Below are 27,046 nucleotides of genomic sequence, written 5' to 3'. Positions count from 1 at the left end.
CACAGACGCAGTGAGGCGAGGCGAAGGCGACGGCGAGGGTTGAATGTCGGCCTCTTCACAGGGTCGCCTCCTCCGACTTCTGGCTCACAACCTCAGCTCCCCATCTGCCTCGTTCCTCGTTCCCCTCCTCCTCCGTAGCCGCCTTCCCTCGCCTTCGGCTCCGATCCTCGCCTTCCCCCTCCGCCGTTCCTTTGCTGCCTCCTCATCTTCGCCATCTCAGATGCCTCGCCGGGTAACCTCTAATTGTTCCTGTTGCCTTAATCCGTCTAATAGTAGATCTTCAACTGATCGAAAACCAATGCGAAGGCCCCCGTGCATTCGCCTTCCATTAATTCTTGATTCGTTGATCTGCGTCTCTTTCTTGGTCGAGATATCTTCATTTAATGCAGTTTCATTGTTTTCTTGTGGTAGGGAAAGCAGACCGCAAGATGGAGGGAGAAGCAGCGGCCTGTTGCAGCTGTCACGGACGCCACGGGGCCGGCTTCTCCCACATCAGAAGATGCTTCGTCATCGATTACCTGTGGAATTGGCGGGTTGAGCCTCGCTGATAATTTTGAAGCTCGTTCTCCTCCCAGGGCGTTGGACGTATCGCAAATGCCGAACCGTGGACCTGCGAGCAGCCATCCGCAGGTGATGTGGAAGCCAAAATCATATGTGACCGCGAGCGCTCCGTTGGCTGCGCCAGATGAGGTTGATGTCACGAGCTCAGTGGCCGCGTCATGTAAGGGAACGGCCAGTAGCGGAAACACCTTGGCGAAGTTGTTCAAGGGCCCGCTGGGAGCGGATTTTAATGTGGACAATAACTCCTTCTCTCTGGCCCAAGTTAGAGCTACTTTTTATCCAAAATTCGAGAATGAGAAAACGGATCAAGAGGTATTTCCCGCTTTGAGTTTTTCATTTATCTTTTGTATTTGAAAATTATGGGAGATTAAATGCTAGATGTTTGTAAGTGGTTGTCCTCTTGTTTCAGGTTAATTGCACTGCAATTGGGCCATAATAACAAGCAACATAAACGATATTTATGTTTTTTTTTTTTTTACTTTTAAGTAGTGGCCCAGATGTCTAATTCATCAAATTGAGAGCTTCTGCAAGATAATTTAGGAATGTCTTCTTTTTTAAGGATTTAAGGTTGGCACTAAGATAGCTGCCAGTTAGAAACATGTTCTTAAGAATATGAGGTTAAACAATTAACATTATTTATTTCTGCAACTTCAATGGGTCTCATGAAATATGCCTCAGTATGGGTTCCACTTGTTTAGCACGTTGTTAATACATTGGAGGACTTTCTCTTGATGATGATAGTCAGTATCCAAGTGATTATCAAGGCTAAGTTAGAAATATCTAGTGCATTCTTAGCATGGTTTGCAATCCAAACCATTTTTAGCATAGTTATAAAAATCAAATCAGTAATCAAACTAGATAATCTCTGGTTCACTGGTTTAATGACATATATATCAACAGACATTTTTATGATTTTTAGGTGAATGGTATAACTGATTTTTCCCATTTGCAAGAACTGGCAGTTGAACTGCCTTTTTGTTAGTTTTTTCACAACTCCAAAATGTGAACATAACTGACTGAACGAGTGACTTGGTTCTGGTTTTTTTTCCAGTCGCACTTTCAATTGTTCCAGATTTAATAATTATGACCTTTACTCCTGACTCTCATTATGTACCTGTTGCCTTTTCCTGTTGAAAATTGTCATCTTGTAGTAAATCGGATACTTCACCAAAGTAAATTGCACACTTCTTATTCAGTGTCCTCTTTGTTCTGTTTGCAGATAAGAATGAGAATGATAGAGATGGTCTCTCATGGGCAAGCTATCTTAGAGGTGCAAAATTATTTATCTATTGCTTTTCTTTATATGATTCCATGCTTGTCTTATTCATGCATGATCTATATATGTGCAGGCCTCTCTCAAACACTCCGGATCTCTTTTTATGTACGCTGGCCATGAAGGTGGAGCTTATGCAAAAAACAGTTTTGGAAACATGTACGCAGTATGCTGCACTATAAATTTAATTACTTGTAGCTGCAATTTTGATATCAAATATATGATGCTGAAAGCATATTCCTCCATATAGATACACTGCAGTTGGTGTTTTTGTCCTAAGCCGGATGTTTGTTGAGGCATGGGGTAAGGAAGCAGGAAAAATGCAAGCACAGTTTAATAAATTCCTGGAGGTATAATTTAAAATTTTGTGCGTGGATTTAACTTACATAATTTAGAGTTTTTTTACTGAAGATATTTTAAACAATGTATGCTATAATTTATCATCGTTTACCTAGACAAAATTTGTTATCTACAATTGCTAGTTGGCGATCCTGGTGGGAAGATATCAGGATAAAAATATTGTACTATTGACTATGATGGCCTGTGCATTTGGCACAGAATCTAAGTTGCCACCATGTGTCTCATGGCATATGGGTGCACCAATGTGCCAAAAGGTAGCATGCATCCATGTTGCAAAAAAAAAAAAAAAGTTAAATAAAGACTTGTAGCCATTTGTGCATTGGAACAAAACCATCTTCAGTAAAATATTTCAAATATGCTGTGTCATTTTGTCTGTCCTTTACTGAATTTCATTATGAAGTATGTGCTGTTTGTGTGTGTATGTAGTGAATTTGCTTTTCTTAAATTTTTTTACCATGAATATCTTGCTGGGCTTTATGAATAAAGAAATTTCCACTCCTTCAAGGATATTGTCTGTAATATTTTAGTAATCATGCATAACACGCTCCTCTTATAGCATTTCTTGTGGTGCTTATCAAATTGATCCTCACCCTTTTTTACTCAAGGAAAATCGGATCTGTATATCAATGGAATTGGTAACTGCTGTTTTAGGAGATCATGGACAGCGGCCTATTGATGACTATGGTACAGAAGTTTCCTTTGCCTTATCTGTTTTTATTATCAGATTTTGTTTTTTTGGAATCCAGATCAAGGATATACTGTATGTGTTATGTTAGTGTGCTTTTGATGCATTTTATTTTTCATACCAATAAATTTCATAGCTCTTATTATTATTGTTATTTTGAAATTTAGAGCATTATATTATGATGCTTTAATATTTAAGTACATTTCTGATAGTAGATTCAATGTGATTCGACACTTCCCTAGGATCCTGCATTGGCGGGAACTTCGTACACCGGGCTGACCTTTAATATTTAACTACATTTCTGTATCAAAATTCCCTTTTCCAGATCCTTTTACAGATTTTTGTTCTGACCAGTGATTACTTTAGCCTAGTGCAACTTGATTTTGTATTAAAAAAGAACCAAGTTAATGCAATACCATAAGTTATCTCAACAATCATGTATTTGAATTCCATTATCTTATATGGGTTCTAAGGTTCAGTCATTAAGTGAACAGTGTAACAGACTAGGAAGTGATGACCACATTTCAGGCTTATGCCTGTTGAGATTAAACTCGCCTTATAGGAGTTGTTCAACACGTAATTGATCTCTCAAATTTTGTGCAGTAAAGAGGAAAAACATATTTAGTTCCATATAATTACACAATGATTATCTTAAATCTTGTGTATGAGGTTGTTCAATGTGAAAATTAATCTTTTAAATCTCATAATAAGAGTGAAAACAAATTTGTTTGCAATTAAAGATTGTTATGATAAAATCAAGTTATATATCTACCTCTTCTCTAGTTCCAACATCTTAAAAATCAAACTTATGACATGGCACTCTTTGCTGTGATCTTAAGATAATACTGACTTAGCAAAATGTCTGCTAGGAAAAAGGTAGGATCCAAAGGAAATAAGAATATAGAAAATCAGATCTGACTTAATGAATACGTCCAACGAAAAGAATTCTACTGGCCTGACTAGCTTTTCCCTATGATGTGAGATAAAAAAATCTAAAACAAATGAAAACGATTTTCATTCGTACCTTTGTGGAAGCTGCAGAAAAATTCGTCCAACTGTATTTGCCCGTGCCTGAGATCTGGTTGTACCATAGAAGTGCTAGTGTCCAATGAGAGAAAAGAGGACGACAAGCAACAATGGTGACATAGGTAGGCCTGGTTGGTGGCAGCAATGATAATACCTGAGAAAGAGAGAGGCGGATAATAATTAGTTAAATTAGGAACAAATTCTTAATTTTTAATTTGAAAATTGATTAATTTCAAAAGAGTCTAAATCTTTTAAAATTATACAACTCTTGTAAAACAATTTCCAAAATTATTTCTTCACCAAATTAATTTCTATAACTCTTGTAAAATTAATTTGGTCTTTTCAAAATTTTAATTTGAACTTTTATTATTTTTTAATTAACTTTAATTCCCCCTGAAATTTCAGTTGTATAAATTACTCTTATTTTTGTAATCAAGCTCTCCAATTTAATTCAATAAATTGGCCTTTAATCTATTCCATTTAAATTTTTAATTAATTTATCAGATTAGTTACTCTTAATTATCAGATAATTAATTAAGATTATAATTATATAATAATCAGAGTAGTAATGACTGGCACCATCAACATCTTTTATATTATTCTGGACATAAGCTGACATTTTATGCATCACCACAAAATAGTACATGATGTTGATGATCAAATATATTTACTATCTCATTATTTATTTTCTAATGAAAATGCCATGGGTGATATAGAATATCATAGGTCACACAAATTTATTTATTTTTCCTTTTTTTGTTATGCCTTTTCTTTTCTTTTTGATTTTTTTTACTGAATACGATCCTACCAATCTGATGCCACTGTAAGTTTTCCGGATGTCCAATATCGATACCGAGTACTTACATTAACAATCATACTCGGTCCATCACATGAAAAACTAAAATCCCACACATCTAAAGTTTTGTTAAGTATCCAGAAACCAGAACCCAGTATCAATCAGTATCCTGAAAGTCCATAGCTATCAATTTTCAGGTAAATGTTCAGAAATTATTGAATAAGACAGGTGCTATTCTCTTTTCTGTTTCTGAACATGATCAGTAAATGTTTGGAAATCAAAACTTCTGTTTCTGGAAATATAAAATTTTCCCTTCATCATCAAATATTTAATCCTTGTATAATAATATATTTAATCCTTGATTGACAGAAAACATAATGATTTTCTAAAAAACCTTGTCTTAATGTGCAAAATTGTTGTTCTTTACAAGAAAATTTTGTGACACAATAATCTTAGTTTTCAAGTATATCTTTTTTCTATAAGAGTTGAGGAAATAAGGAATGCATGGAAGCCTTCTACCTGCCAATTGCTTTTGAAGGTGGACTTAACTTCCAATTGTGGGTTCTATAAATATTAGTTGTTTCAAACCTAATAGATTGGCATTGACTCGGTGAGCTAACATATATCAAAAAGAAAAAAAAGCAATACATGGAGTCCAGTTATTGGTCAAATCGCATAATGACTGCACAATCTATGATATGATGAACTCTAGAATATGCTGATGTGGCTGCTTGAATCGTCTTAAAAGAATGGCTATTGTTCTTATCAATGTGCAGCAATCATTGTTGCAACTCTCTGGGAGAATAACTCAGGGCAAGGATAGTACCAACTCAAGTTTGTGACTTGTCTAAGGCATTATTCTCAGGGGATATGGTTGTGGTATGCATATCATGTATTGAAGAAACTTTCCGCAGATAAGCAGTCTGACCAAAAATTCTATGTTTTTATCTGTCACATTCCACACTCTTTTTTGCATGTTTAAGGGTTGTTCTTCTCTTGGAATAATCACATAATTCAATTTGTTGAGATGTATTTGGTGGTTATATTAGTCTTTTTTTTAAAAAAAATTTCTGGAATTTAGTTGTCACTGGAGAATTGCCTGTCTCAGCAGATGTTAATTTTGTCTTTTGATTTTAATCATGTAATTTGTTAGTTGCCCACTTGAAAATCCCTGCAAGTCTAAATAACATTTAATTATCCTTCTATCTTTTGCTCCTTGCTCCTTCAATTTAATACTTCAATATGCTGTGGTAATATTCTATATGGTGTTTCTTAACATATGTTAGTTCTGTTCTCCTCATAGATTATCATGTCTTTGGCAGTTGTGGTGACTGCTGTTACAGAACTGGGCCATGGTAAACCTAAGTTTTACTCAACTCCTGATTTAATTGCATTCTGTCGGAAATGGCGTCTACCTACAAATCAAGTTTGGTTGTTCTCAACAAGGTAGCATTGCATATATCTATAGTGCTGCCTGCTACTGTTGATAAAAATAAACTTTTTTTCTGCTTCTATTCATTTAGTGCAATTTTATCGACTTTCCCACTAGGTACCTTTTGTGACCTGATAAAGTGAGATTGTCTATTTGTTTGATTGGGGCTTTTATGGGCTCAAAATGAGACCAAGTCTTCTGAGTTATGTTAACTATGTGTGAACTCAATAGCATATTAACATAGTACTTTTCTACACCTGTTAAGCCTCATTTAGTTCATGATCTCAGGAAAATTATTGCTAGAAGAAATCATAGGAAAAGATAAATCTAAAAAATCTTCACAAATCAAGTTTATGACAGAAATATTCTGTAAATTATGAATAATATGTGACTTCAAGTATATAAGTAATGTTAATTTCTTTTGGAAGGCATACCTGTGTTGATACTAGTTGGTATGGTTTAGGAGGGAAAGGAAGTGGAGAAAGAAGAAGAAGAAGAGGAAGAGGAAGAAAAGGAGAGAAGTGGAGGAAGGCATTTGCCTTTTCCCTTCCATTGTGATCGTTGTTTATATTCAAATCATCTGTTGTTTCCCTAGAGAAGTTACTCTTCCCCATTCATCACAACTGATGACCTTTCATGCTGAAGCTTCCTTCACAATACTATTCTTCAATTGTTGCCTTTGTAGTGACTGAACCCTAGCCTTTGTAGTGATATCCTGTGGGGTAGTCAACAGAAGCAGTGTGTGCTTGGCAGAAGCTTTTGTCACCATCATTATGGAAGCCTTGTGGGCCTCAAGGAAACCTTCAGTTGTGTTGTTGTTATGAAGAAAGTCTCCCAACTAGCTTCATCATCTCAGAGAGTTCTGTGTGCCTGTCGACATGAGGAATGAATTGTTTTGCCTGTCCCAACTCTCACTTATGTTACTCAGATTCGTTGGGTAATGTTCTTGCATGCGTGTTGACATGACATAGGTATAGGTATGACAAATGAGTCTCATTTGCCACACTCAGCTGCGAGAGCGAGAGAGAGGCAGAGGTAGGTTACATGCGAAAACTTCTGGACTTGTCTTCTTTGTAGGTGACATATGTCATGTGGCAAAGAAGGGAATTTTGATGGCATTGCACGTGAGGAAGGATAGGAGTCTGAGGACGTTGTGCACAAGAAGGGAATGGAGTTTGGCAACATCATGTAGGGAGGTGGAATCTTGTGATTGTGCTGATAGAAGTGGAGAGGAAGAAGACATTCTGAATTCAAACCCTTTTCAATAAATCCCCGTATCCTCATCTTGGAAAAATTGGGTGTCCAACACTTGGATAAACATACACCATGTTGGTTCTTGTATCCAAGTCCAAGTAACATAGATTGGCAGAGAATAAAATTTTAAATTATGTAACTGGAAGGAAAAAAGTTTTGGGATCCATAATCTGATTGATATTTGCTACAACTTCAAGAGTTAATTGATATCTGAATTTTGAATGGTATCTCCTGCCCAGGTTCAGATACTATATTGGATAGGAAATCAATAAAATCCTAAATTGCCTTTTTATGTTTAATTTAAGGAAATTGTGTTATAGATGATGGTTTGGACGTGTAGGAAACACCATAGAATTGATGGTTTTATTGTTGATAATTCTTTGATATGTTGTATAATTGGCTCGTTTCAACTAGTTCCTAATGGCTTGTAGAGCAGGCTTTTGCTAACACAAGATTGTGCAGTTTCCAAGTATTTTTGTCCATATTTTATATTTTGTAATTAGTTGACTTCCATTTATATGGTTTCTTGTTTCTTTTGAAATGAGACAATATTTTCTCTTCAAAATTCGCACATCTCAAGTTGTGAATTTTCAAACTCATGTAACGTTCTATATTCTAATTCATGAGCAATTGATCTTTTGTGGACTTTTATTTAAAAGGAAGTCAGCCACATCCTTTTTTGCTGCATATGATGCCTTGTGTGAAGAAGGGACTGCAACACCTGTGTGCAAGGCTCTTGATGAAGTGGCAGACATTTCTGTTCCAGGTAATTTAGGATAATATTGCTTGGTTATTCAATAAGCTCTAACATGGTGAGTGTCATGCTGTAGTAGAGCGGTTTCTTTTCTATGTCAGTTTAGTCCTTCATATATCACACCTTATGTTATCTCTTTCTTATGGTGCCTAATTCCTCCCAACACCATGAGGGCTCACTTTTTCCTATTATCTTGTGTTGTCATCTGTTGCTAGACATGAACTATTGGTGTTTTAATAGGGTCTAAAGATCATATAAAGGTTCAAGGTGAAATTCTCGAAGGATTGGTTGCACGTATGGTCAACTGTGATAGCTTGAAACACATGGAGAATGTTTTGAAGGATTTCCCTCCCTCGTCATTAGATGGAGGTAACCTTGGTTCCAATTTTGAACAGTCATATTTTTGGTTTTTGTTCTGTGTGAATGATTAAAGTGGAGAAAAAAGAGGTTCGACAGAAAGATTGGATATGTGACACTGAATCTATATTCCCTATCTAAGGAGCCAAAACTTGTAGGAGTTTGGAATAGTTTGTTTTCATTTTTTAGTATCAATTTATTAACTTATGCTTTTGATTTATTACATTTGGTTATCATTTTTGTTTTATCCTTTTTGGTAAAACTTGGTTGTATCCAGGCCTCGTTCTGTTGATTGTTATATTTAACAAGCTTATTTTATGCATGTTTTTTCTTTGCTACATCATGCCTCCTTGTTCTGTTGATCATTTATGGATTTTTGTTTAAACAAATTTAAAGTTAATAAAATGATAGTGCTTTATTTTTTATTTGGCGATCTTGACATATATGAGTAACGAAACCTCTCATAATTTCTTTGGAACAAAATAACTCCAATACCATAGGCCACTGTGCTAACCATATGCATTTTGGTTAGTGATGTGAATCATGACTTTGAATAATGGGGTGCTCTTCCTTTAAGTCAACATAAGCAACGTGCTTAGCATCGTGCATTGTGACATTATTTAGTCTCACATGCTGCAATGTTGATTAATAAAGATGCTTTATAAGCATAGATGAGTGACCAACTATTAATTTAGATTTAAATACTTGGGGCTAGTTGGACCTAATAAATTAACATTTTAATTCTCTTATTTAATTTGTGACAATTGATATTAGAGTGATCTAGTCCTAAGCATGTTGAGGAGTTTGAAATGGCTGCTATGTGATAGTGTAGCCACTGTTGAGTCTCACGTACTGTTAATTAAAGCTGACTTTGTGTTATGAGTTGAACTTTGGATCTTGATGGGATGCCGATCTTTAAACGAGGAAGATTGTGGCATCCTAATTTTTCACTTGTGTATTGTGGGTCTACAGATAAGCTTAGATGAGTAAGCTACTACTTAACTTGAGCTTTGACATTTTGAGCCAGTGGTTGGGCCTTACAAGTGAATATGTTAATTTTCTTATCTAAGGTGACATGTATGGCTAGAATCCTACTAATTGGATTATTAGGATTGTTGTTATTCATTAATTCTATAGTCATTTATCTTATTCCATCAAGGTTTTGTATTCCAGTAAATTATTATCTCTAGATGTAACTCAAAAGATTGTAGTACAATACTATGAACAAAAACTTAGATTCTTCTATTTTCTAGTATAAATTCTTTTAATGAGGATATTAAGTTGCAATAGTAGGTGTTAGCTATTGATTAAGGATAGTCCAATGCTAGGTTGCACTGCTGGTGTGATAGTAGAGTTGAAATGGCTATGAGACGATGAAAACTTTCATTTTACACATTAACATTTCTTGGATAAAAGGTCAGGTTTCAGCCTACCTTGAGCTTTAGGAGGAGAAATCTGTATATATTTTAAACCACTTATTTCAATACTTTAGTGATTTCATATGGATCTCAATTGAATGGGGTAGGGTAGCTGTGGATATTTGAAAACCTGAAAAAACAATTTACATGTATACTCAATAATTACTCATTACACTTTGAAGAGTTTGGTGATAGGTCTTCTCGGGCGTAACAGGAAGCATTTTCCACCAAGAATTTATAGAAAGAATACAAAACAGTTATGTGCAATAAGTGTCAGGGAGATGGTTAGGTCTGGTTGCTATATTTGGTGACAATTGGAAAGATTTGGACAGAAGATAAGCTTTCTTTGTAAATAATTCAAAGTTTTTCTAGGCTAATCAGCTTTTGGAGGGGAGGCTTCAGAAAATTAAATTGGCAGGATCCATTTGTGTAATCTGCTTGAAAAAGTAACTGATTGGTGTGGCAAGTGTGCCAGCTAGAAATTTGGACATCAATTTCGTTTACTAAATTTGTTCCTCATTTCATAGATGGCCTCATTGATCTTTCTGAAAAATGTTTGGTGGTACCTGATAAGCTTGTTTATCATTTATTAGAAAGGTTTTTAAAGAAAAACAGTGACTGCTTAAATTTGCTAGATTACTCATCAATTTTCCTTTGTGAATACTCTATATACTGGAGATAAATGAATATATGTATCAAATTCTATGTTGTCTTGAACTGCAGTTGGACTTGATATGGGACCAACTTTGCGTGAAGTGTGTGCTGCAAATAGGTCAGATGAAAAACAGGTAATGCCCCAGACCCTATCTTATGGCACCTTCTTTACTCTTAGATTTACTTCAACTTTGATACATTAGCATCACTTTTCCTTTGTAGCCTGTAGCAAGTTAAACCAATTATTACTTTGACTTCTTCATGTGTAGCAAGTTAGAGCGCTTCTTCAAAGTGCTGGCACTTCTATGTGCCCTGACTATGCTGATTGGTTTGGGATTGGGGATTCTGGTGTCCATTCTCGTCAAGCTGATCGATCTGTTGTTTCAAAGTTTTTGCAAGCTCATCCAACTGACTATGCAACAATGAAGTTGCAGGTAGTTCATACTGATTTTTTTGACCCTCTTGTTTACCATTCAATTTTATTATCAATAATGTGCTAGATGATACATCATACATCTACACATGTCTATTAGATTTTTAAATTGTCATGACTGTATGAATCTTCAAATGATTTCTGTGTGTTAGACTACATATTTCTGGAAGTTTGTTATATTCTCTGAAGGTTGTTATTTGACACTGTATTGATCTTAAATGTCATCAGATTGACTTTTTTTTTTGGCTAAGATTGGCACTAAGGTTTTGGACAAACCTCATGAGTAAGATTGACATCCATTTACATTTTTGCTGTTTGCCTAAGCCAGACAGTTGATTAATTACTGGTCAAAGCTGAGTAGTATTTCTGGTAACCCCCCAAATTGATTAGTGAAGTATGGTCTGTTTACTACCATTAGCAGACTGGAAACACGAAATCAGTCAACCATAATGTTCAACTGTGGTTTGTGGGAGAATGTTTCTAGTAATCTCCCTGATCACTCCACAATCCACTTGCATATAATCGAAACTCATTGTTTCATGTTAACTCTACAATCCCACTTTTAACAATCAAACAAGGTCTCCTAAGACACCAAAGATATTCAAACTCTATATAATTATTCTGGTTCAAGGTTCTCAAGCTTATTTATCTAGCTTCAAGTGTGTCTCCATGTCTACTACCTTGGAATGTCCCTGACGGCCGCATGACAGTTTAGTCAGCAACTGCTAGTGCACCTCAGATGAGCTAGGTAATGCCCGGTTGGCTGTCTACACAATTTTCTTACATACCACTAGAAACGTACATAAGAAATATGGAAATCCACATAAACTTTAACTAATACTATTTATATCTACAACATGTGAAAACAAACAAAGATACATAAATGTGTATTGTATTCTGAAAACTAAACTGTGAATTTATAGATAATGTTTTTGTGACAACTATTTGGGATCAACATGAAGTCTATCCCTTCATTGGGTTTTATGCATGACTAGTGATTACTAGTAATGTTCAAACATTTATAGATATTAATAATGTTCTTAAATAATGTGATAATGTCGATAACAAAGTCCAATTAAAATCATGCATAATGTAAGATAGAAACAACATAAACTCAAGTGTGTGAATTCTCAAAATATATGTTGCGTCCTTACAGCAGGTTCTAGCATATTGTTTAGACCTCAAATCTGACAGACTCAAGGCATTCTACTCTCATGGCCCAGTAGGCAAAAGATGGCATTCAATTTAGAAATTGAATATTACATTGCAATATGAGAACGGGCATGCTAATTGCAACGGGCATGCTAATTGCAAATCATGAGAGAAAATGCACTGATATCAGATTACTGCTTGTACATGTCCACCCACATTAAAATTAATACTATTTTTGAGTTGGCAAACACAAACAACAAACTGTATAGCTAAACTAATCTGTATATCATGGTGCAACACTATATGCTATGCATCAGTCAAAAGCATTTGACTGAAACTGTGTGTTTATCCCTTCCACTCTTAAAGCTATTGTTGAGAGTGGTAACTCATGTTCTTCCTAACATTAATACGATTACTGATGTTCACCTGAGTTTGCTATATCTAACACTTCAAACCCGTCAATGTTGCCAGTTGCATGATTGAGGGTGACAGAACTTGTATAAATAACTCATGGTTTCATAACTATGTCAGTTTCACTGCAATGATCATGGATGTATCATCTAGAAGGCCAAATCATTTTTTTTTCCTTTATCCTATTTAGTCTTTCTTGACACATTGTTGTATTTTTGTTTAGTTTTGCTGGAGATTTTTGGCTCACTTTAGAAACAGCTCAGTTTTTGTCTGCTTACACTGGATATGTTTATTGTTTGCCTTCTTCCTAACAGCTTCTTATGTTATGTCTTTGTTCATAATTAATTTTAAACTGAGACAGGAGATGATCCGTTTAATCAAACAAAGGCATTTTCCTGCTGCTTTTAAGTGCTACTGCAACTTCCACAAAATTGATTCCTCAGCAAGTGACAACATACATTATAAGATGGTAATCCATATCCACAGTGATTCTGTCTTCCGCAGATATCAACAAGAAATGAGGTCCATATTATTGCCTGATTTGTTAATTATGAATTAACTAGCAGCTTAGTTATTGCCTGCCAGCACTTGTGTATGTATTTTAAGTCATAAATACTTTTTTTTTTAACCTTCCAGGCGAAACAGAGGCTTGTGGCCACTGTACAGGGGTATGCTACCTGATTCTTCTCCTTGTTTTTATTTGTTCTTTGGTTGTTTTCTTGGAAATTAGAAGTCGCTCCTGACCAGTTTTCCATTATTATGTTTCTTTTGAATTTCTTTGTTTCTTTCTAGGTTTCTTTGTTGATGTTAACTTATTCAAGGTTACCAAGGAGAGAGCTGCTGAACTCTCCAAAGAGGGTGATTCTTTCCTTAAGAGTGTTAATGGCAATGCCAACTCCAGTTCTTTAATGAATGAAAGTCTTGCTGATGAGGATGAAAATCTAATGATAAAGTTAAAATTTCTGACATACAAGGTATGAATGATTTGTTTTTGATATATGTTAAAGGTATTAGATTAATATGGTTATCAATCTAGTGGGGTTGATCCCATATTGATATTTAGGTCTAGAGTTTCTATTTTGCCTCCTATTTATTTCTGATTATTCTTTTATGGTCAATACAGTAGATCAATTTCACCACAAATATAGCATGGTAACAGAGCCACTTTTCTAGAGTTAGGGTTTACAAAAGTGATCCTCTTGGGGAGAGGTTGCCACTTCTACCATTGTCACCAGCATCCTCTCCTCATTCAAGCTATCATTTTTTCTTTCTCTATTCTCTCTTATTTCTTGGGTCATTCCATCCCATGTCACTGCTACCACTCAAGGATGACTTCACAAGTTTCCATCCAATCAAACCTGCAATGTAGCACCATGCAAGCCAAGTGAGTCTTCCTTCTCACTGCTTCAGTTGCGCTGCTTCACACAGCCAGGGATGGCCACCACAAGCTTTACCTCCTATGGCAAGTTCTCATCTGCAAGTTGCTTCCTTCGAGCCACTATGGACCATCCAATGCATGTGATTTATGATCCAATTAGTCCTCTTTGACACCATCTCAAGCTCCTCCTAGCAGGCTCTAATTTGGTACAACTTCCCAGGAACACTCCTTCAGTGTCAATTCTTCTGCCGATGCTCATCCTTTATCACAAACACCTCTCCATATTCTTGTTATCTTGACATCTTTTCTGCTTGCCTCCTAGTCGGCAGTAGCAGCCTCAACTGCAACCCTCTCCTGAGGATTTCCTCTAAAATTCATTATAACTTGTCAGTTTTTTGGAGCCAAAACTGGCGAATGGAGGTGTTACTGTAAGCTTGGGTGATTGATTCTCATGGGGATGGAGAATTCTATGCCTAAATCTCTCACCTATGCTGACTCTATACTCTTTCCTGCTTTACTCGCATACATGGCATGGAGTTCTGGTAGAAAGGATATCGGCATGTGCAGTGTCCCTTTCGACTCTTGTCTTAACATCTTACCACCCAACCACATCAACCACACCTCTCAGTCGATTTCGATGCTTTTAGTACAACTTGTCTCTTGAAAGTTGGTGATAGTCTTCTTCAATCGCAATCACCGTCTTGAATCACTGCTTTCCTGCTCCTCTCATGTTGTTCCAAACTCTACAACCCCAATCCATATCCTAATGCCAGTGACCATCCACAATGAAGAAAGACCTCTTCATAAGACACTAGATCTATTCTTCTGAGATTTTATGTTTCTACTTTATCTCGGCATCTTTTCCAAGGCACTTCTACTTCTTGGCAAAATCCAATATGCTCTTCCTCTTTGTTGTGACTTGAAAACCATTGTGAACATGGACATTTGGTTCGCTTGCCTCCATATTATGGTATTCATGTTCTTGTTTCCTTATTTTTGATTTGTTGCTGTGATTTCTTGTTTTGTTAATGCTCTTGTTTCTTCCCCCATGATCTGGATATGCTTTGTCTTCGTCTTCAATTACTAACCTCACCTTGTTCCTTCGTTGGGCCTTTAATTTCCTCTCCCTACCATCCCGGTTTGTAAGTGTTAATCTTCTTCTCCTTTTGAATTCTTGTCAACTCTATTTTATTTGTGAGCTACATATGTGCAACCTAAAAGCCAATAAAGATCTGCCTATATAGAGAAGAACATCTTGTGAATTCACTTTTGTGCATCCAACAAAGGTCAAGCTCTCTTATCCGCCTCCAATGAAGACCTGAATAGTGAATATTTTGAATTCATATTTTGCTATGTCCAACTAAGAGACAGGTGCACTATTCATCTTTACTTTAGTTCACTCTAAGGTTTAAAATTTCGAGCCATGTTTAAAATTTCGAGCTATCTTTTGTGCCACGTCGATATGGTTTTAGTACTTTTTAAAATATAAATATATTAATTAAAAAGTATTTTATTAATATTTGATTATTATAGACATGGAAGGTTTAAATTGGATTTAATTTGGATTTTTAAAATTAAATCAAATATATATATATATAATAATTTTATTCATAGTAGTATTATTTTATAAGGTTAAAAATTATATTATATTTATTTTTTATTTTTCCTAAGAATCTATTCCCTTGGGATTTTTTCTTTATTTACCTCATGAAGAGGTAAAGAGGTTTTTTCTCTCTATTTATCCTCATGGATGGATGAAGGAGGGGAAAAATTAACGATGTAGAGGGAAAAAATAACGATGTAGGAGGAAAACAATTAACAGAAGGGGGAAAAATTAAGAAATGTAAACGAATAGGATAGGAAAAAAATTACCGTTAAAAAAAATTAACTAAAAAAAAAAACTCTATGGACTTTGTGGTGTCCTGCGAGGTCGTGGTTGCTTCTGTGATCTTGCGAGGTTACCACGAGGTCGCAAAGGGTCATGATTGTTTTTGCGACCACGCGGAGGTCGCGAAGGGTCGCGACTGTCTCCATGATAGTGAGGTTGTCGTGAGGCCATTGCGAGCCGCAAATCTATGCCGTGCCAGTCAGCAGGTGGCACGATATTGTATACCATGAATTCACTCAAGCGCTTTTCTCTTCCCTTAGTCTATTATTTCTTGTTGTATGTGTCACTTCAAGGATAAGCCCACTCGAGGATATTTCTTGAGATCGTTCTTATTTCATATCATCCTTTCTCTCTTTATCGTCACTCTTTGTCAATGTGCTGATTTAAAGTCAAAGACATTGTTGGTTGCACCCTCAGCATAGCTCAAAGAGATTATTGGTTGCTTGTTCCATTTAACTCCTTATTCATTATTTCACTTGCTATGAGTATTATGTTTTCTTTTCATTATGGTCATATCTTAGCCTACACTTTCTGGTTCACATAACAAGCTGAACATAGATCGGATGTATGCTCTAGCTTTCCAGCTTGAGGGAGTGGTAGAGGTATTCTTATGTCAATTTGGTTAGTAGTGCACTGGGTTTAGTCTCACATTAATATTTCTGATGTGGGGTTTCCAACTTGTTGTAACTATATGTTGTCTAGAAAATGAATTTAACATTTTTGGCTTTGCTGTTGATTATCAAATTAAAGCTACTTGTTAATTCTTTACAAAGGTTTCTTCTGCAAAGTCAGATTTGTAGGCTTCAATACTTTGGTTTGGCTTTCTCTTGTCTATACTTGTCTTATTGTATTAGCATTCTCTATTTTGTGCAGATTCGGACATTCTTGATCCGAAATGGATTGTCGATACTTTTCAAGGATGGTCCTTCTGCCTACAAAACTTACTATTTAAGGTGAATATTTCCTCCCTTTGTTGTAAAACAATTATCTAATATGCCAACTGCTGCTCATAATTATCTAATTTTCAAGATTTTCAGAAAAGGCAAATTTATATGAGCTTAGTGTGTTTGCCATATATTTGTGTAGTATATTAACTAGTGTTTAAAATCTCGTGCCGTTTTGCCCAATATAGGCGAAATATTTCATTCTGCCCATAGAATGACACATGCATGTCTTCGGTGCCGACGCTCCCCGAGGCCCTGTCGACATGTCGCGCTGGCTCGGAGGCCACCGTAGCCGCTTTGCATGGGTCATCTGCGTCATATGGGCTCGCGGTCACTGGCGGCGCGGAACAAGTGGGGGCTAGGGGCAGAAGATTTTAATTTAGGTTTAATTAAATGACTTATGTTAATAATTTTAATCAACTCCTAGTTATAATTGGGATAATCTAGATAGACTTAATTAAAGCCTAATAAAATTATTCCATTAATATAATATATATGTTATTATTTTTTAAATATTTATATTAAAAATTTTATTTTTAGTTAATATATTTTATATTTAAAAAATATCGAAACTATATTTGCACGACACGATACGGTACTAAAACTGTATCGTTTCGGTTCAGGACCGAAACCTCAGCACGGATTGAGATTTTAAACCATGACATTAACTGCCATTATAGTTATGTAATTTTTAGGACTTTGAGAAAAGAGAAAAATCTATACGAGTTTGGTGTGTGTGCTACATGAGCTTTGATCTGATATCTTGCTATTTTATTTTATCCTTTCATGGAAATGCTTATTCATTTGGTTATTTTATTTACCTCATTATTCTTAGATTATGTGTCTTTTTGGATATGTTTGTCTCATTAATTCCAATTCCTTATGTTTGTAATATAGAACCACCCAAATTTAGTCATCTGTTCCAGTTAATAGTGCCCACATGAGATTACCTGGACTTGCCAAATTTTGAAGTTTTGGCATCTAGCTAATTTGCCATAACTCTTGTGATATGTGGAAGTCGGAAAAAAACTTCAACAAGCTACGACTTGATAAAAACTATACTGTTTGTTTAGTAACTGTGGTTAAGGAAGCATGCATAGAACTTCCAAAAACTTTGACTAGCAAAGATATGGGTCAACTGTTTCTTTGTGAGCTAAATCTCTTAACCTTGATCAAACACAATAATAGATCATAGTAATCTTGATTTCTTCTGTTCAATTTGATAGGCAGATGAAAATTTGGGGAACATCAGCAGGTAAGCAACGGGAGCTGAGCAAAATGTTGGATGAATGGTATTTTCTCCTAACATCTTCTGAACTCTTTAGGTCCTTGATAGTATATTATTTTGTGCAAGAACTAAACATGTTAATATTCAGGGCTGTTTTTATTCGGAGGAAGTATGGCAACAAACAGCTGTCTTCTTCAATTTATCTCAGTGAAGCAGAACCTTTCTTGGAACAATATGCTAGGCGTAGCCCACAAAACCAGGTATTGGTTGGAGCAGCTGGAAATTTGATTAACACTGAGAATTTACTGGCAATAATAGAGGCAGGTAGAGATGAAGAAGGTGATCTCCATCAAGAAGTGGATGAAACACCTTCAAGACCGACTGCTTCAGTTATGGACTCAGTTCCTAAAGATGAAGGCTTAATTGTGTTCTTTCCAGGTAAATGTGTCGCTTATACTTCCAGTGGCTAATTTGACATTAATGGGCTTGAATTATCAGAATATGTGATGAGACACAACCTTATTATGAAGATTTCGACCAATTTTACTGGATAATTTTGAATTTCATATGCATTTTGTTGTATCATAATTTCACGCTTAGCCATGTTATATTTGTGGATAGATAGCCTGAAAAATATTTGTTTGATTGATCTTATAAGTTGATTAAATGAATGTCATGTTAAAGGAAATGGAAGTGGTGGACATGATTACCTTGGTTAGAGGCTAAATGGTTAGAACCCTACTCAAGTTTATGGTTTTATGGTTTCCCCAAGAGCAAGCAAGGTCATTGAAGTAATTAGGGCATGATCCTTATTCACAAGTGTCTTGTGCATTGCTAATACATGTGCTCTTTTTTTGCTTCCTACATTAATAACTATCTTGCTTATTTCAGAGTTTATTTTGGCAAACTTTTAGCTTAGTCTCATCTAGAGGTATTCACTTGACTTTGTTGCTACTCAGGCATACCAGGCTGTGCTAAATCTGCTCTTTGCAAAGAAATACTGAATAATCCTGATGGTCTTGGTGATCAACGCCCTGTGCACAGCTTGATGGGTGATCTTATCAAAGGTATGCTACCTTTCTGAGCTTTAAATTTAAGGATGCAGTTGCACACAAACTTTCTATAGTAAAAAGCTGCTTGTCCCAATTATTTGGTCGGGCTCTTAGTACCTTTAACATTTGAATTGTTTTTAACAAACATGTCCTAGCTATTCACATATTTGCCAAGTATTTATGCTCAGAGAAATTGGTCCCTAATCTAACAATTCTTGTTCGTTAGGAAAGGATAGTGTAAAAGTTGGGGTTTCCCAATATCTTCTGCAAATATTTAATTTTCTTTCTGACAGTTCTCATAAGCTGTTAGACTAGTACACTACCAATAATCAGCAGTACACTGTCCTTTATTATTTCTTTATCTTTTATTTGTAAAGTGTGTGATAATTTATTTGTTTATCCCAACACATTTTTCATCAGATACAGTGTAAATAAAAGCCAAATGTTTGAACTGATTCTAGAAATTCTTTCCCCTCAGCCCTCTGCTATGGATTCAACCATATCCTCCTTGATAATCTCAAGTACATGAATAGTAGAAGAAAACATAATAAGTAAATTAAAAATGTCCCTATTGTGAATTCCTACCATTACTAGGTTGCTTAATACAAATTCTTGATTTAATCCTTGATCACTATGAATTCTTCCTTTTGCAAATGCTTCTCTAACTTTGGTGATTGGTCCATCTCAAAGCAGGTTTTTTGCATGAAACCTTGATAACATTTGACAAATTAGATATTAAATTGAAAAGAGTAGCAAGTTCAATCTCATTCTCTGCTATTCTAAACCTATATATAATTATGTAAATTATGTGGGTATATTTGTAATATTTCATACTTATTAATAACACACACACACACACACACACACACACACACACACACACATATATAGGTAGTGGAGGACTACCTAAAATATTCCAAAAGAAATAATTTCACCCTAACATTGTATTAGAGTCATCCTTTTCTTTCATCATTATGTAATTGGCCATATCTCCGTCATTGAACCTCCATGCGATGTCTCTTATGCACATGCTTATGACCCTTCTAAGTCCCTGTCTTGTCTTAGAACCCCAGGTGTTCGTGTCTTCCTTCAAGAACCCACATCTTCTGGTCCATGTGAACATCGACTCACTAGAGGTTGTTTCCAGCATTCCCTTCTTTAATGTCGTGTTTACATTGATGGAAGAAATTAAAATCAGTGGAAAAATATAAATCCCAATGCTTATCACAGATTCTAATGTTTGTTCATAACTAATCATATGTTTACACGTTGAAAAATTACTAAAAAACTCAAAATTCTTAATTCCATTGCCCTATTTCCTTTCTTTTCCTTTTCCCTCCCCAAAAGGTAAGCACAGCATAATTGTTGCCGACCCTGTCCAGTCGCTCGTTTCCTGGGTGATCGGTTTCAATGCACTGCTCTGCCCTAGTTAATCCCTGAAGCTCTACTTCCTCTTGTTTCTTCCCTGCAAGAGCAATATTAGCGCCTCCACTCCTGCAACGCCCATCGCTGTCTGCTGCAGGCATACCCGTCTCTGCTGTCGCTGATCCATCTTTAGTAGAGCCTAGTCACGACAACATACAGTAGAGCCTCAACAATGTTCAGCAGACTTCATCCAGCCTAGCCCAACATACTCTAGTAATCTTGGCCCACTTTTCCAAACTAAATCCAACCACAGTTCGACCCGCTCAGTAATCAGTCAGCACCATTCAATAATAATCTCCATTTGAGGAAATTTGGGGAAATGTTGAACTCTTCCCCGCTATCTGTGCTTGTATCTGCTCGTTGTGCCATTAGATTTAAGGAGTGATATAGGGCTGCAATTGCTTGCTCTGTGTTCTCTCCCACTTTTCCAAACTAAATCCAACCACAGTTCAACCCACTCAGTAATCAGTCAGCACCATTCAATAATAATCTCCATTTTAGGAAAATTTGGGGAAATGTTGGACTCTTCCCCACTATCTGTGCTTGTATCTGCTCTTGTGCCATTTGATTTAAGGAGTGATTTAGGACTGCAATTGCTTGCTCTGTATTCTATCCCACACAGGGAATGATATGTGCTATTTTCCTGTTGTTCATTCAACAATCAAAATTTGTTGATATGCTATCCCAGTAATAGGTTCATATCAGGTTTATGTAATCTTTAAATGTGTTCCTCAGTTGACAATTGTCTCAATTCTCAAAAGTTATTTATGCAATTACTTTCAAAATAACATTTTAGTATGAACTCAGATCCTTTTAAAAATAAGAACCATGTTCACTACATATAATTTATCATCGCAGGAAGATATTGGCAAAAAGTGGCTGATGAGCGAAAAAAGAGACCCTATGCCATAACTCTCGCAGACAAAAATGCCCCAAATGAAGACGTGTGGAGGCAGGCAATGATCTACCAACTAAAATTTCTCCAAGTAATTCATATGCATCTTTATTTTATCAAGTTTGGTTAACCTGTTTATTTAATTCCCAGATTGAAGATATGTGCCGAACAACAAAGGCCTCAGCTATTCCTGTCATTCCTGAATCAGAAGGTTTATTCTCCAAAGAAGTTTTTCTGTGTGCTTGCTAAATAGTTTGTAATTTTTTTTATACTTTCATAATTGTTTTACCTTCAAGAATCTTTTGATCTCCATCATTTACACATCTAATAGTGCCAAATCACTCCTTTGCTTTTATCCACTGTAGCAATTTGGTAAATACCCTCGTTGTTAGTTCCTAGGTTGTCATATATATATTGAGATCACCAAACTATACAATTTTCATTCCATATAATTCTGTGTAAGTAAAATAAGAGAGGATTTATATATTTTTTTCCTTCATCCTATCCTTGTATCTGGTTAAGAATGCTTTTGTTGTCCCCAATAGACGTACATTTGGGTATTTTCCCCAACCTTATATTTTCTATATAGAAATGAGTTCTTTATAGAAACTAGTTCATCAGAAACGGTTAATATTTCTTCCTTAAGACACTATTTAAATTGTTTTATTAATTTGCAGGGACTGATTCTAATCCATTTTCTCTTGATGCTTTGGCTGTCTTCATATTTCGTGTACTACAACGAGTAAACCATCCGGTAATTCTTATTTTCCTATACTTTTAAGAGGTACAACAATGATTGCCTACTTACAGTTGTTGGCTTTGCTTTTGGCTTTACTTTAAAGGGAAATTTGGACAAGGCATCTCCAAATGCAGGTTATGTGTTGTTAATGTTTTATCATCTCTATGATGGCAAGGCATGTTAATCTGACACTGTATGTTGAATTAGTTGAACTATTTTACAATTCATTCTATCTTGATAAATGGGTGGGCATGTTCTTCAGGATCGCAGGGAATTTGAAAGTGAACTGTATGAGCGATTTGGCTCAGTGGTGAAGATGCCTTTGCTTAAACCAGATAGGTAAATAGATTGTTATGCTTTGCTTACTGTGGTCAAATTGCAAAATTTGAAGTTCCTAAGCATTTCATCTGGTAAAGATGCACATTTGTAAAGTGGAAATTCATAAAACTAGGACCTGAAATCAAAGGAAACAAACAATAAACATATACTTCTGTAATTGGGAATTTGTGAATTATCACTTCTTCACTCTTATGCGCTGTTTATTTTTTCTCAAATTGCATGATTACTTTGTATGGTATACCCTAACAATCTGGATACGAACTTTGTTTTTTGCAGGAAACCCTTACCAGACTCAGTGAAGGATATATTGAATGAAGGCATAAACCTTTACAGACTTCATACCAACAGACATGGAAGGTACATTAGAACATAGAAATTAGAAATGTGATATTTTGTGCTGAATAATTCATTACTCTGATTGTGTTGATGCAACAATTTTGGTACAAAAGCTTAAAATAATTGATGTGTTTAATAATTGAGTTATTAATAACATGCATTGTGTCAGAAAAAATGGAAAATCAAATACAAGATGTTTTCTTAAATCATCAGCTCTAGTTTGATATTATCAAATCTTTATAAACATACACGCAAATCAATAATTTAGTTTCAAGTCACACATTGAACTTTGCAATTCACATCCTGATCCATGTTATCTCAGCACTTAACTTCATCTATTATGCACTGCACACAAAAGAAAATCCAACACCTGTTCGAGGATCTGCTTTTTATCTTACAAACTATATGCATAGAGGCCATATGTATTCTTTCTGAAGCATGTAAATAATATTTTATATATCATGACAATTTTTGTGAATATTTCTCCATTCAAGTTTTCTAGCATAGATAACAGTAATTTGAAGAAAAGAATAAATGTGAAAGATAATTGTATGTTAGTCTTGGGCTTACCTTTTGTAATATAAGGTAGATATGTTACATTGTAATTGTTTCATCCCTTTCATTCCTGGACTTTAACATGCAGAAGTGAGGGGTACCAAAGCATCTTCTCCTTGCTTAAAACTATTATTCTATTCATTTTGATTGAGAGGGATAGATACTATTTTAGTTATTATAGGATTAGTTGTATTCTATATTTAGTTATTATATGGTTAGTTATAACACTATAACTAAATGCCAATGTGGAACTAAACTTCTTTGACACATAACAACTTGTCACATAAGCTAGAAAATATCTCACAAAAAGGCAAAAAAATTTGATGATGGTAGAGATGAAGAGATGAGGGATTAATATTGGAAGAGAAACTGAGTAAAATTTGATATTTACTTGGAGAGATGATGATCTTTGGCAGGATACTAATAAAAAGTGGATATTGGAAGCATGATTTAAAGAATTGTTCCATGTTGAGCAGCACAGACAAAACATTTTACATTGCTTAACATTGGCATGTGAACAACCCTGAGATGATGACACTATGGCATTGCCACCTACGGATGAAGGCAAGACTTTTGTGGGGCTCTATGAAAATTCACAAGAGTCCTCATTATGATGAATCTTCTGCGAGGCTTCACGAGTCTTCCCAAGATAGTCTGAACACGTAGCTTCGACGAGGCTTCTTGAGACAGCCCTAAAGCGATTAGGCATCGATGAGGTAGTTTCGACGACAACAAAGTTTCCACAAGGCTTCTTGAGATGGTCCAAACATGATGCGTCTTTGGGAGGCTCCAACAAAGCTTCTCAAGACAATCTGATGATACTTTAGCAAGGTATGTGACATCTCCTCTCTGACTTAGGGTTAGTGCTCGAGACAACCATCAAAACCAACACCCAACACATTCGGTATATCTCAGTCTGGTTTGGGACCAAAATCCTTGCTAAAAATGACATTTCAAATCTTAACGGGAAGAGAAACTAATACTAATTATATCTTTTCAAAGTTACAATCAACGGAAGTAAAGATGTTGCAGATAAAATTCAAGTTCGAAGTACCTATTTTTGAGAAGGAAGAAATGATTAGTAACTTGTCGGTCATTTCGCTCAGAAGATCTTGGAGATGACAAATGATAACTAATGTCATATTAAATCGTGCAAACAAATTAAACAAAAGGTGATGAGGTATAATCTAGAACTTAGTGATAAATAGGAAACTAGAAGATTCAAAGTTATGTAAAATATGCTAACGTGTAAATTTACAACTTTTTTAATCAAATCCACCTTTTTGCACTCTTTTTTTAATATCTAAACCGTTCTCTTTTATTTTCTTTTGTATTAGGGACACTTGTTTTTATCTATCTCTTATATTTTCATGTGTTTGTGGATTTCTTTAATATATCAATTCAACTGCAAATTGTTATATATTGGCTTCTCAAAAATCTTTCTTAGTTGTATCATTGTATTGTGTGTCTATTAAATGTTGATTGGCATGATATTGTAATCTAGACTGGAACCTGCCAAAGGTTCATATGCAAAGGAGTGGTCGCGATGGGAAAAAAGGCTGAGAGAGATTTTATTTGGAAATGCTGATCATCTGAATGCAATTCAGGTAAGTAACTTCTTGTTTTTGACTCAGTTCACTGAACAAACTATTGGCTATGTTTAACTGGGCTCATTCCTTAGCATGTTTTTAGTTTAAATAGCCCTCTTGTGTAATACATCAGATTTCACAAATTACAATAGCTAAGAAAACATTTTCCTATTTTTAACTTCCATATCCCATTCTCTCCAATATCTACTCACTCTAGAAACAAGGGAATTATTGTTTTCTCTGACAGACCTTTTTACAATCTTGTGAGTGATCCATTGATAAAAAAAGAGCTCAACAATCTATTGTTGCAATCATTGTTATTTGCAGTTCCTTCAAGACACATTTTTAATCTGACATTTTAATTTCATTTGTTTATAAGGCATGAGTAATGACATAGATCTTATTAATTAGAATCTTTACCTCTTCAATTCATCGTAGGTTGTGTTTTGTAAATTGCAACACTAAATCTACCTCTCCAGTTACCCGTCCGTCCTTGTCTTCTGTCCTACTAGCCTGTCTCCTCAAGCCTATAGAATCATTGTCAGTGGGGACAATGTTGTCCGTGATGCCCTTGCTGATCCACTAGACTACATGCTTATGAATGCTACTCCTAGCTCTCGACAACTTTGAGAGGGTATTTAGTGACCATCTTGGTCAACACAAGTTTGCCGAATAAATCATGAAGTCAGTCGTGTGAGGAATGCAAAAACAGGTGATTAGAGTAGGAAGTGTGGTGATAAAGTAAGTGCAAATCTTAGGTAGATAAGTATGGCCTGCGGTGGGCATGAGATGACAAGTTTTTCTAATTAATAATATTAATATCATCTTTCATACTATATAGAGAAATGAAATCAAACTGTCTAGTTAACTAGAATGGTATAAAAGAAAACTTACATCAGCCTAAGTTTTTTTGATGGAGATATATTTTGCAACTATTTTAAAATATGAAAACATGTCATGGACAACAAACATTTTTACATTTTATATGCCATTTTTATATTTTATCTTAATATTGTCTCAATTATACTTGTTAAATTTTATATCACTCAAATAATTTTCTAGCTACGTCACTCCCTTATCATTATATTTGTACTAATATAAATTGAAACTTGTGATTCCAGGTTCCGTTTGACTTTGCTGTAAAAAGAGTCCTAGAGCAATTGAAAGATGTGGCAAAGGGGGGCTTCAAGACCCCTGAGAGTGAGAAGAGAAAATTTGGAAACATTGTCTTTGCTGCCGTCACATTGCCCGTGGAAGAAATTAAGAGCGTCCTGGACAAGGTACCTCTTTGAATTCATTCTCTCTCTCTCTCTCTCTCTCTCTCTCTCTCTCTCTCTCTGGAACCGTTGCATCCAGACAGTAACCTATCAACTTGTGTCTGAACAGGTGGCCAGCACAGATTCAAAAGCCAAGGCTTTCATTGAAGGCAAAAACTTGTCAAACAGCCTGATGAAAGCTCATGTAACGCTAGCCCATAAAAGAAGTCACGGTGTCACTTCTGTTGCTAGCTATGGTGTCTTCCTGAAGCAGAATGTCCCTGTTGATTTAACTGCATTGCTATTCTCCGACAAGCTGGCTGCTTTAGAAGTGCAACTGGGATCAATTGACAGCGAAAAGATAGACTCTAAAAATGAATGGCCTCATGCAACTCTTTGGACCGCACCTGGTACACCACCCAAAGAGGCAAATACCCTGTCTCATTTGGTTGCGCAGGGTAAAGCGACAAGAATTGACATCAAACCACCGATCACAGTAAGTGGAGTGGTGGATTTCTTTTAACTGCCCAACTATTCTACTAGCAACCATCAACGAGTATCCGATCAAAGAGCATTTAATATTTATTCTGAGAAATTGGCCAGATGAGTGAGGTTTCCCATGGATTCTGTACAGAACATGCAATAAAAAAAACTTGGGACAGAAGCGTCGTTTTAGATAGGAAATGCATGAGAGATTTTACTGAGGTCCTCTTTTGCTTTTCTTCCTCCCTTAGGATTTTGGCATTCTTGAGGATGCGATATGTGAAATAAGTTAATTAAAGTTGTGTTGGATTTTGATACGTCCAACCTTTTATCCTATTTGGCTTGATGAGAAATTCATGAAAGTGTGCACTTG

The 27,046-nt window shown here is 35.6% G+C and overlaps 1 protein-coding gene across 3 annotated transcripts; it reads left to right on the top strand.

Annotated features, from left to right (window-relative positions):
- The first annotated feature begins 25 nt into the window (after nt 1-25).
- LOC141848394 (tRNA ligase 1) lies at nt 26-27,040 on the top strand. 3 transcript variants are annotated; one of them, XM_074736417.1, is made up of 27 exons: nt 26-232; nt 421-873; nt 1,781-1,831; nt 1,911-1,993; nt 2,085-2,184; nt 2,800-2,878; nt 6,024-6,147; nt 8,047-8,153; nt 8,382-8,510; nt 10,640-10,704; nt 10,840-11,004; nt 12,928-13,088; nt 13,203-13,234; nt 13,314-13,540; nt 16,706-16,785; nt 18,003-18,068; nt 18,153-18,442; nt 18,964-19,071; nt 21,340-21,437; nt 21,527-21,587; nt 22,054-22,130; nt 22,219-22,290; nt 22,378-22,454; nt 22,731-22,811; nt 24,850-24,952; nt 26,056-26,214; nt 26,321-27,040. In XM_074736417.1, the coding sequence occupies exons 1-27, from the start codon at nt 44-46 to the stop codon at nt 26,711-26,713; spliced, it is 3,630 nt and encodes a 1,209-aa protein (XP_074592518.1). In that variant the 5' UTR covers nt 26-43; the 3' UTR covers nt 26,714-27,040. The 3 variants fall into 3 exon arrangements, with proteins under 3 accessions (XP_074592518.1, XP_074592519.1, XP_074592517.1); XM_074736418.1 differs by having other exon boundaries at nt 412-873; nt 13,359-13,540; XM_074736416.1 differs by having other exon boundaries at nt 412-873.
- Nucleotides 27,041-27,046: the final 6 nt, after the last annotated feature.

This window comes from Curcuma longa, chromosome 17 (assembly GCF_044706935.1).
Source record: "Curcuma longa cultivar G26 ecotype Majalengka, Jawa Barat chromosome 17, ITB_CL_G26_1.1, whole genome shotgun sequence".
Taxonomy (NCBI): Eukaryota; Viridiplantae; Streptophyta; class Magnoliopsida; order Zingiberales; family Zingiberaceae; genus Curcuma; species Curcuma longa.
This window is presented reverse-complemented; position numbering and strand designations above follow the sequence as displayed.